The 12,730-nt window shown below is 36.2% G+C and overlaps 1 protein-coding gene across 1 annotated transcript in view; it reads right to left on the bottom strand.

Annotated features, from left to right (window-relative positions):
• The window catches only part of ASCC3 (activating signal cointegrator 1 complex subunit 3), a 212,384-nt gene that overhangs the window by 3,956 nt on the left and 195,698 nt on the right, over nt 1-12,730 (bottom strand). The window contains exons 38-39 of the mRNA XM_070932828.1: nt 7,022-7,173; nt 4,949-5,090 (exon numbers count right to left, since the gene is read on the bottom strand). Of these exons, the coding sequence (XP_070788929.1) occupies nt 4,949-5,090; nt 7,022-7,173 (294 nt within the window). The remainder of the gene's footprint in view (nt 1-4,948; nt 5,091-7,021; nt 7,174-12,730) is intronic.

Raw genomic sequence — 12,730 nt, 5'->3', positions numbered from 1 at the left:
TGAGATCTCCTGAAGATCTTACACTCCATGTCACCCCTGTCCATGGTTCTTGGCTTGTTTTGCCTGTGGCCCTTGCCCATCTTAATTCCCTAGAGCCTACCTATGGCCTTCACTTGCTTGTCTACTCTCCTCAGGCCTGCCCATAGTACTCATGTCTCAGTACTCCTTGCCTGGGACATCCACTTTTTCCTGTTGAACAACTTGTCTTGTCTACCGGCTACAGTGACAATTGCTGAGCAATGCAGTCACATGACATGAACTTTATGATTGCATCATTTAGCGATGGCAATCTCAGTCCCAATTGCCATCCTAACCTGAGGATTACCTCTACCACTGGCTATGTTTGATGAGTCAACTTCCATACATATAGATTCCATAGAGAATCCAACTATCTCTGCACCACATATAACAAAACAGATTTTGTTAAAATGTCTGTTTTTTTAGGTGCTCAATTTCCTTTAATTTTGATTTGGTTTTCAGAGAATAGTTGAAAAATGAATATACTGTTAGACTTTCTCTTAATTGTTTTTGCTACCAACAGAAAAAGGGTTAGCATGCGAATGATTTCCCCTCAAACTGCAATCAGTGTAACAACAATAGTAATATACTTTATAGATATCATATTGATCCTCAAGTTATTAGTTATCCTCCAGGCTCCATTTTGGAATTCTGGTACTGAAGTCTCGTATGCATTTTCTCATTTAAGAAGGCCTTCGTCAGAAGCATACTTAGTGTACTTTCAATAGTGAAATTCTTTTAAGCTGTCAAGGTTGAAATGTTGTTGAAATATATAATAATAGTGTTAGGCTGTCATTGGCCCAGAAAAAGTGACAAGACTAACAAGATCCTGAATCCCCTCAAATGGCTCATTGTATTTCAACATGCCTGCAGGCATTTCTCTTACTTAGTGCATATTAGGGGTCCTCCCTCTCCCACTTCTCTTATTATTTATTTATTTATTTATTTATTTATTTATTTATTTATTTATTTATTTATTTATTTATTTTTTATTTGTCAAGTATGTATTTTAACAGATACAAGTGTAAACATAATTTTTAGTTGTAACATAAAATTCAGCAAGCTAAGGAAGCAATGCAAAAACCTCCAGTATAACCTTTATTCTAGGAAAACTTCAAGGCCCTGGGAATGGACATTAACAACTGGGAAACCTTGACCTCTGATCGTTCAGCTTGGAGGCTAAAGACACAGCATGGCCTTCTCCAATTCAAAGAGACACTTGTTCGGCAGGCTGAGGCAAAGAGGCAGTCCCGGAACCAGCGAAATCTGGGGGCTGGGCAGGGGACAGAATGTATCTGCCCTCAGTGTGGAAGGGATTGCCACTCTCGAATTGGCCTTTTTAGTCACACTAGATGCTGTTTTAGGACCTCTTTCCAGGGCATGATATCATAGTCTCTTGAGACTGAAGGATGTCAATGAGAAAATCCCTTTTAGCTTCAAATGTACTCCAAAACTTTTCTCGGAAAATAAAATGAAGGGTGACTATGGCCTCCTGTTCTAAAAAGAACCAACTCTCATACCAAAGTATGAGAGAATGGGAGAATTATTTGGGAAAAGGGACCAGAAGATAAGGCAGCATTCTCTTAAACTGTTTCTGTACTTCCATAGTATTTGGGAATAGGCAATTTATCCAGCAGCCATTTTGGTGCAGTACCTATATATATTCTAAAACTCAACATTTGCCCATCATCCCCCAGAGATGTAGACCCTGGGGTTAGATTGTAGTCAAAGGAGTGAAGCAGAATACAAAAACTAAGCTACTTATTGCGGCCTTAAGACCTTCATCTTAGAAATTAGTCTGAAGATGGAGAATGTAATCTGGTTCATGGCTCAGCATTGCAGGTCTGATATTATACCTAGTTTTCTTGGACAAGAGAGCATTGGTGGATTCTCTGGTTCTGAAAACAAAGACTATGGACTTTCTCTTGCTTTGGATAAAACTGGAGACTTTCTAGTCTTTGAATCTATTATTCAGCATATGTACAAAAATCTTGTTTACCTAAATCTTTAGCACTGATTCACTGATCTTTAGCAGCAAGGGCATCTTAAGCTCAACACTATACATCTCTCTATATGAGCTGATCACATCCTTACAACATGAACATTCTCATTTAGTGTAGCACATGCATATACACACTTTTTTAGCTGTTTACATATTTTTTCCAATTAGGAATTCATCATTCAATGCTTGGTGTGAAACTTAAATATCAACAAAAAAGTAAATATGGTCTCTTTCAACAATGAAATGAGTCTCCAAATTATAATATAAAAATTAATATTTTGTTATGGAAATCTGGGAAAAATTCCTTTCTTTCAAATATTCTGAAAAACCCTAGTGTTGGGTTTCCCTTGGCTGCTAAGGCAATGCAATACAATCAATTCAAGGAACCAGAATCTCAGACAAGTTTGTTTATTACAGACACCTATAAAGCCATTATGACAGAATTCCAGTGTATCTAATGCAAACCTTATTCATAGTTTCTACCTCATCTACCCTTTTCAGGACTTCAAAGTGGTGTGCACAGCACTTCCTCCTCCAACTTTTTTTCATAGAGCTTCCAAGGCTAAGGACAGTTCTGAACCTAGATCTCTCCAGTGCCAGTGCAACACCATAACTCACTAATTTTTTCTATGTCTTTCTCCCTCCTGAGTAATGCAGTGGACCATATCTTTTGGGTGGTAAGCCTGTTTCTTGTTTTGGTAATATACAGATCTGGTCAGTGAATGAAAAGTGTGTAAATACACATGAATGTATGTAGAACACTCATTCTCAAATCCAACATCTACAGCAGAGGTGTCAAACTTGCGGCCTGTGGGCTGGATGCATTATGCGTCATGTGCAGACCACGTCCACCCCAACATGACACAAAAGTCACATGACGGCAATGTGATGTAGCGAATTTGACACCCGTGATCTAGAGGATGACAGTTCTCATCATACTGCTTGCCTGTATACAATGGCAGGCAGCAGAAGGGAGAAGAAGTCTATCCTTTTGGACTCTGTTGCTGGTGGATGTGGCCTTTATTGGATGACTTGATTATATTCCTAATCAAAGTGATTTACATTTTCTACAGATTTTTATTTCATTGGATTAGTGGTAGGTTTAGAAAGAAGTAGATGAAAACTTAAACCCAATTAATCCCAGCAATGTATTTCTACCATAGGTTCCCTTTTAAAAGTATGTGTCAGGTATACACATGTAGCAGAGTGATAAGATTTAAGAGCAAAGTATAATAAAAGGTTTCCTCAGTGCTCATTTTCCTTGCCAAGACATTTGACTGGTTCCTTTTATGTTGTAGCAGAATGTATTTTTATTTACAGTTACATGCATCTAGATGTGTGGTGTAAGCAGTTTATGTTATTGACATATTAAAAAGACACATGAAAGAGATGGACGCGCCCCATACACAAAAGCTATTTTTGAAGAAACTGCTAAGACATTTCAATACCAGCCAAACATATTTATCTGAGGATTAATCTTCATCTATTGAATCAGACGCGAACACTACCATGCATACAATTATTTAATTAGCAGCCAAATCCTCTGCCAGTCAGCCGCTGTTCCGGGCATACTGATGGGGAAGTAGATGCAAATCTCACAGTAGTACTGCTTTTTCTCATTACTACTGCAATTAGCACTTAAATTGATGCTTTAAACATACTAATTTCTGGAATAATTCAGGATTTGTATGTTACCTGAGATCGTCTCACTGCAGAGACGACACCAGATTGCTACGCAAATTGAAGCACTTTTGAGCCAAATAACCATCATCGTATCAGATGGAGACAATTTGCATTTGGTTTTAAAGATAACAGAACGGCAATTTATGCAAATAAATTAAGTTAGTTTACTTCTGAGTTTTCCCTGAACTAATTATAACAATGTTCTAATTTTTCAACACATCTATAACTTGGACTGAAGTCAACATATATTGCATTTGAAATCTGTGGTAATAATGGTTTTGTTTTTATTTAAATATTTTTCATTGTTATGATCAATATGTGCAGTGTTATGTATAAGTTTCATTTTCCTCATAGTTCCATTTTCTCAGAATTTAAAGGGAGAATATTAGTTTGATTTCCTAAAGAAATTCTACAGCAAGACTACTGTATCATCTTACTTTCCAGGAATTTCTGGTGTATAAGAAGCAATCAAGGCATGCAAAATATAGTTTACACACTATATAGGCAGGTATCATCATATAGCAATATGAAACTCATTTTTTGTGATAAGCCATACATGTGTACTGACAATTGTGGACTAAGTGGATAGCAGAATACACTAGCCACTCTGTAGTGTATCTTTGTGGCTCTAAAATGGCAGGGAACTCAAGATCTATTATAAGCAAAGATTCTTTTCTGATGAGCATAAATATTGTATCCTATTTCTAATCCTTCTTAAATGATGAACTATATATTAGGAAATGGCAAGAACTGTGAAAAAAGCAATAAATTACAATAGAATTAGGTTTTTTTTTTAAAAAAAAGTTGACGTTTAATTTTTTAATGCATAAAATGAAATAAAATAAAGCTGGTCAGATAATGGGTCTATAAATAAAAAACCCGCATCCCAGTAAGGATGCTGTACTGGATTAGCAATAACCTCTTTGACATTACAGCAACTGCACAGCACGACACACACAAATAGTTAATGGATATCTTTACAACCCACCTACAGGTGAGTGTGTGTGAACTTTTGGTCCAAAGCAATTACAGTATGTCTGGCTTTGACCAGTAAGTTTGGGCTCCAGCAATGCAGAGTTTGGAGGGAGAAAGAAAGGCAGGAGGAAATTTATGCTGTAGAACAGACTGAACTGAGCTACTACAAATCTTCTATGCAGTTCTAAGAAAGATGATCAGTTAGTGCATTTATACCATGCAGCTTTATTTCTTTAGTAATATTAAGTGGGATAGATAGACAATTGTTACCTGTATAATGTGTGCGGAAGTCAAATCACAGTCCACAATGGAAGCAAAAATATCCTCTTTTCCATCACAGGCAGCCATCAGTTCAGGAAGACATTCAATGGGCCCTTGGTAAGCACCTTTTCTTTTCCCTTGGCTCCATTTCCTAATAAAATAGAAAACATACAGTCATTGAGATTTCAATTCAGGGAACATCCCCTTCTTTACAAAAAGTCAAAGATAAGAATATGAAGTTGTGAAGACATTTTAAAAGAAAAAAAATGTAAAAGGTATTTGAAGTACAGGGTTGTCTTAGCCTTTCACAAAAATACTTTTTGGATTTAATAAAGTTAAAATGACAGACTGCTTCTAAAGCTGGCATGCTGCCTGCTCCGTGTCTAAAAGTACCACACTGACAATTGTACCATAGCTCAAGATTGCAGATTATTAAGCAATTTGCCTCTTGTTTTTAAACTGCATGGATTAAAAGTATCATGTAGATTAACATTACTACTTTAAATTACAATTTAAAATTAATGATATGGTGATTTCTTTCATAGGGTTATGTAGTTTTGTATGATTTTACTACAATTTTTATAAGAAAGAAAAACTAATATACAGTAAGAAGGAGAAAACTAAAAAGAAATTGGAAAGAAAGCTGAAAATGCAAGAAGAAAAAAGTAAAGGAAGAATAGAAAACATAAATAGAAGTGTCTTCAAATCTTCACAGTAGTACAAATTGTACTCCATTTATAAGTATAATTATAAGTTTACATCTTATGTTTAGATTACATGACTCTTTTCTATCTATATTCTGTTATGTTTAGTCCTCAAAACCATGTCACAAATTCATTTTTTCTGTTTTTCTGCAAAAAGTCCTTAAGAGGTTTATCTTTTCTGATCAAAATCCATCATCTTCACACCCTTCATTGTGGGTAATGCATACACTGATTCAGAGGATTTTAAAGATTAATATAATATTGAGACCAGAGAACATTCTTTTTGAGATTGATGGACAAACAGTTGAAAATAAGTAATGAAACTTTATTTTTGTATATGATAACTGCAGCGGGATTATTGTAGGCACAAAGATGGAAAGATCTGGCATTTCATAGGCATGTAATCATCAGAAGATTAGCAACATTTGATTTAATGCTGTATATAATCAGCAAATTGTATGGAAATCAAAGTTTGATCCGATGCTGGCTGTTTGCATTAGAATAGAAATCAAATTTAAAGGGTCTTCCCTTTCTCTTAGAATTAGTTAAGTGCCCCTGAATCAAATGTGATTCCTGGAAACTTCATAGACATATGGTCATCATCTCAACCTATCCTTGATGACAAACCAAAACTTTTCAAAGGACACTCCAATGTTATGCCCAGCCTTGTATATCTACCTCATATGTTGTCTTTCTCTACTTCTATTTCCCTTAACATTGATAAGCATATATTTCTAAATTTGCTATATTGGACATTTCAAAATGAATCCAAGGAGATCCATTATGTAAGTTGAAGTTTGTTTATACAAATACGAAGGTGCTCATGAGAAGTGAACCGTACCACGGGCTTATTTAGTTCAACGGCCTGATTCACATCTGGCAACAAGATAAACATTATATAGGAAGCCAATATGCAGGTTGTGAGTACAATAATCAATTCTTGGTCTCATTCTCTAGCCACTCCTATTCATAGAGATTACTTATCTGTGTCCATATCAGGTAATGTGTAGCTGTTACTATTGCTATCCGCTGACAGCTTTATTCTCCTTCAGTTTGATTAATTTCTTTAAAAATGTCTAATTTGGAAGACATTGCTACATTTGATATATCTTGGAGAACAAAACCAGTATGATAAAATGAAGGGGAATTTTCTTTGGTCTCTCTTCATTGTCTGATTATTCAGCTTTATTGGAAGATTCTAATTTCATGAAAGGGGTAAGAACCCAGTATAAGACAAAATCTCCAAAGCATGTGAGTGACTGAGATATGAATAATCTTAATGTTATATCACAAGTTTCAACAAGAAGAGAGTGGACAGACAAACACTATTATCGTCCTGCATCATAAAGATCAGTTTTATAAATAATTAACTGTATACCTGAAAAGATGAAGATGATGATATTCTATATTAGGTAAAGTAAGCAAAGAGGAGTCATGGATCCATCGTCCCTGAATCAGCATCTGTACCAAATTGGTAAGATTTAGTACTGTCACCAGCCAGCCCTCATTTGCCGCAACATCCAGCATTGCCTAAATCAAGAAGAAAACTATATTAATTATACAAATAAATGAAAAGTTATTTTAAAATACCTTCTATGATTCTGGATGCATATTTGTCTATTATTATGAATGGTGATATGATATTGAGCGCCTCAAAATCTGTATGGATGGAAATAAAGTATGTCATATATAACAGCAAAAGGAGATCATATGAATCTAAATTATGACCAGGTAAACAAACAACTAAATGGCAAAGGCAGCAAACTTTTGTGATGGCTAATTTCCTTTATATGAGAAGCCATTGTTTCTTCACCCTGCCTATCTTGTCACAATATAAGGCCTTTTTTTTATTCCAACCTGAAACAAACTCAAGAGCTTGTTTGCTATATTGTTATAATTTATTTAAGGAACATCACTTCTGGCTTCACCTATAGCTTACTGTCCAATTTTTACAATTTGACTGTCATATTTACTTTGTAGAAGAGAGCTATACACGGAAGCTTTTTTGGCATAAGGTTCTTTAGAATTATTTACAAAACACAAAATTTGTATATTTGATGGTAAACCTGCTATGCTTTCCTTCTCCTATATCAAATTAGGAAATCAAAATTTTATAACTCATTTCAGGATTTGGAGCTGTAACACTGTATCTGCTAACAGCTTCCCCAAGAACAATTTAGTGCATACAACAGGGAAAACTTAATTATTATTTAATATACGTAACAAGAGATTATGTCTTGGTTCAAATGTAACTACCAGTACTCTGGCTTCATTGACACTGTACACTGTTGGAAAACTTGAATTAAGATGGGCCTACCAGGAGTTATTTTCCATTCTAACATCTCTGATCCCCAGCACTGAAGAGCTACACTAGAATGAGATATAAACACCTTACCAGTCCCACCTAGGGGCTGAATTGCAATCATTGAATTAAATACTCCGTTGTTGGGAATATTTGAATTAGGTCAACGTTTATGATGAATCTTTTATACAAGTACAAAAGATATGTGCATATTTTACTTTTTAAAAATAAAAATAATGTGATTTCACATTATATCTTGGTTATGAGAGAAGTATATTCAAATCAGTGAGAAAGTAACTTCTATACACACTTGTCATTTTATACAAATAAACTAAATTCATTTGAGTGCAAATGAGAGACAACAGAATTAGCATTATGGAGTTCCTTCATTATAAGTAATATTAACTAATAGGAGCTGGACATTTGTGAACTTTCTGGGAGATTATTTCGTGTACACTGTCAATATCTGATGATCATCTATTCTTAGGCTCTGTTCTGGGTGATATGTTTATCTCTGTTATCATTCTATCCTTATAATCTCAATTTAGCTATAGCTATAGATATAGCTCCCTGGTAGTTATGGCATAAATTAGCAGATGGCAACTTGCAACTTCATCTTCATCATCCAACAAAGATTCTGAAGTCATTAATTACACGGCACCTGACAATTCCTTCCACCAGTCCTCTTTTCTTGCAAACAAGGAAAGGAGACGGTGACAATTTCAGTTACAGATGTTCTTGTATTTTTAATTATTTCTGTTGATCATTTTTTAAACTGCCCTGAGCGCCTTACATGAAGACAAAAAAGAGAACTTAAATAATTAAATGTAACATGCCCAAGTTGGCATTAATTATTTCACAGGAGACCTCACATTCTGGAATGTACCCACCAACCGTGTGCATTTGGTCTCTCTTAGAAAGTCCTGTGACTATTTAAAAAACACACATTGACCTTCACAATAGAGGTAGATACCTAGTTTTCTTTTCTTTTTTTCTTTTGCTTCCTGCAATTATTAACCTCCCAGTCAAGATATTCCTTTTGTGTTTATGAAAGATGAATTTTGACAAATACTACTAAAAATATGCAGGTCAACAAATTCCACCTCATTTCTATTTTAACAGCAAAGGATGGACCTTAAGGAAATGTCCAAGATTGAAAAGGTGACCATTAAAATATTATTGCAAAACTATACGAACACCAAGAATGCTGGAAAGATAATGTTTTTTTAATTATAAAAGAATCTAGAGTTGTGGTTTGTTTTTCAGTTTTTAAAAGGGGCATTTACTCTGCAGTTTGATGCTAGAATGTATTTCTAACTTCTCATACAGCCCACTAGAGGAATGTTAGCTGTCTATATTAGCCCGTACATTTAATCAAATGTTTTACAGACAAACAAAAGGCTGCATTTACTTAAGGCAAACTAAACAGTGGAATCTTCTTTAAACAAAGGAGCTGTTTACACATGCAGCACTATTTCAATTAAATTACACTGATCCTGGAGAAATGTAGAGTTTAAAAAAGTACACAAAGCTGGTTTCAGTTATGTGGGAGAGGCTCGGTTTAAAAATGATAGCTTATCCTTTTCATTTGGATCGAGGGAAAAAAAATTAAGAGGTTGAGATATATCTGCGGTACCTGTTTGTCTATCTTCAACACAGTTTTAAAACATTTCCTTTAAATGTAAAGCATGAAATAAAAAGAAAAAAAAAGGATATATTTTATTACATGGTGATGTGATACTCTCCTGTCCCCCTGAAATCCCCCAGAACAACAATCCAATTTCTCTATTCTCTATTCTACACTTGCATATGAGTTGCAGTCCAAGGACAGCAAATGGAGTTCACTGGTTGTTCGCAGTAATTTTTGAATTCCTCAACAAAGAGGTAGGTGAACCGAAAAGGTAACTGAGTACATACTGAGATGCCACATCTCAGTATTGAGTCCCTGCAGTCTTTGGGCCTTTATACTTATATATTGCAAGATGACTTCCTTTCTCTACAACAGGACTGACATCTTTGGGTCAGATATATATGGAAAAGGTTTCCTACTGCCACAGATGGATCATGGGGCTCATGTGGGATGAATTCCCTGCTAAGACACAATTGAGTTTTATATGTACATTCTTTCCTAAGAGCCCATTCAGTTATCCAACAGTTCAGAAATACATCCAGCTGTTATATAGATAAGATAAGGTAGGGTAGGGTAGGATGAGGTGAGGTGATGTGAGATGATATAAGATAACCTTTATTGCCATCTTTTTCTATGAACACACTGGATACCTTAAAAAAAAAAGAAATTCTGATGCCCGCTCTCAAAAGAAAATAAGCTGAAATGTTGAAAGTCCACCCGAGCTAACAGCACTATCCGGGACAGAGCGATTTAACCAAATTTCCGTTGCAATGATGACACAGCAGTTTCTCACCTGACAGTTTGTTATTAATTCTAGCTTTATATATGCCATTTTAGGAACACATTAGCAAACAAAATAGATGATAGTGACACTCTATATGGATTAGCCTTTAGCCTAGTTGTTAGGCTCCATGTTTGCCTCATTTCCTCTTTCAATCACACCGCTTCCACTTCAGAAGACACTCGGCACCAGAGGAAGACTTCCCTGCTGCAAAGACTGCTGTTTCCTGATGCCTCTGCCACCCAAAATACCAAACCCTTTCAGAGATTGCAGCCAATCTCATACCCTCTGTGCAACCCACCAACACTTCTGCTGCTGTTGTGGCCCGCCAGTGGCCTGCGCGGATCGTGGCTGATCCAGATGACGAGGCTGGTGTGGTGTCGCGCCAGCAGCCTGCGCAGCCGGCGCTCGCGTTGGACAGCGAGGAGGCTGAAGAGGATGTGGTGCCAGAGGCAGAGACTCAGCCAGGGCCTTCAGAACCTCCAGAGGCTCCTTCAAGTGGAGAGAGCGAAGTGGAGGAGCCTCTTCTCAATGCTCGAGCATGCAGGGCTGCCAAAAGGCAGGAGTGGCTACTCAGGAGGAGGAGGTCTCCTTGAGAGTAAGGCTTGAGTATAATTGGCCACTCCCTTAGCCTATTTAAGTCACACGCGGTTAGTAAGTTTCTTGCTGGAAACAACTTGTAATTATCATCAGATCATTTTTGGAAAAGTCTTATCTTGCTACTTAATAAATTTGATAAGGACCATTGGTGTGTGTCAATATCCTGGGAAATCCGGAACTGGGGCAGAACAGCTGCTGACACATTCAAACAAAGCAGTTCAAAGGAATTCAGAATCTCTAGGGCAATTTTATCAATAGTTCCTCTCTTGTTAAATATCACCAAATCCAATATATATTGAGGGTCATTTGGGATACAATTCTGTTTTCTGGTCACAATTCCCAAAGAATCACTCAAACGGGGTGGCACTTTCAAGTCCGAAACCCCAATAGTCTTGAGAGCCGAAGCAGCCACAGCCAAGCAAAGTGCCCCAATTTTAGAATGACTTGTATTTCAGGGTATTCAGGCATACAGACTATCCAACAGATATTCTACATGTTTTGAAAACAACATTCTAGCCATACTTCCAATAGACCATGTGTTCTTCTATTTTTTTCCTTCTCCTAAACTACACTTTCCCTTTTATGTTCCTTTCAATATTTACTGCTGTCGTTAGCTGTCGTTCCATTTATTACCTATTTAGAAATCTGCATACAGAGATACCCTTAATGACAAAAAATGTGTAGCATGTGATGAAGAATGTAGTTCATTTACTACTGCAGTTTTTGTATTGTGTCAATGAAGCAGATTTAGGGACAAAGAAATAGGAAATTGAGTAAGCAATTCTGCATTCCACTTAGTTACCAAGATTTATATTAGGGTCCTCTGGCGTCCCCAAAGCTAGGCAGAAACTGACAGAGATTACTCATATTGAATCAAGAATAGCAAAGATATTAGCGTATGTGCCACACTGTACCTAAAACTGAATAAAATTAATCCTCTTTTATGCTTTCCCACCCATCATATTTATTCTTTGCATCTTTATCCTGATGTGTAATCCAGGAGAGGGACATTTTTACCCAAATGGCTGGGTTCTTCCATTTGTTGCTTGGAAATCTACTCTCATTTTTCATTTATTAACTAAGTGCAGAATGTACAAATACTTGACACTTCAACAGAAGTGGAAATTGCAACTAATACTCAATGGGGGCAAATTGACTAATTTTCATATGCACTGTATTCCAGAAGCAAATAATCTAAGATCTTTGCTTTGGAATTACTAGTTCTGATTAAGCAGTGATCATGATAACAGGGTTAAATAGTGTTTATGTGTTAAAAAATATCCCATTCATTATGATTCCAGGCAAGGAGGAGTATTCACTCTCTTAATAAAAATGTTCCTTTGCTTTCTTTCCTTTTGTTCTATAGTTTCCATGTTTAACTTACATTTTGTAAGATTTGATGAACAAAAGAGTGGCCCTGTATACAGCAGAATCTACTGTACAAACCATTCTTCAACCACAAGACTGTAGAAGAGCAATAAAACCCTCCAAGGGGAGGCAAACACTTCAAGAAACATTCATTCTAGTTGGACTTATTCTTCAATATTGCTACTTATTTGTTGTTCAATGGTGCCATTGATCAGTTATTCAATAGTGCTATTAATTTTGAATATATGGCAGAAAGATCACAGTGCAGAAAAATGAGGGAAGGAGAAATGAACCAAAACTAAACCAAGACTTTATGATGGCGGTCCAAATGGTATTTTTGTATTGATTAAAAAAAGTTGAGGCAGTCACTCTGTGTGTAATGGTAATGTCAATGCCAACTGTTAGT

The sequence above is a fragment of the Pituophis catenifer genome, unplaced genomic scaffold (genome assembly GCF_029215685.1).
Source record: "Pituophis catenifer annectens isolate HBS135680 unplaced genomic scaffold, rPitCat1.0.hap2 SCAF_1, whole genome shotgun sequence".
Taxonomy (NCBI): domain Eukaryota; kingdom Metazoa; phylum Chordata; class Lepidosauria; order Squamata; family Colubridae; genus Pituophis; species Pituophis catenifer.
The sequence above is the reverse complement of the archived record's forward strand: the minus strand, read 5'-3'. Positions and strand labels throughout refer to the sequence as shown.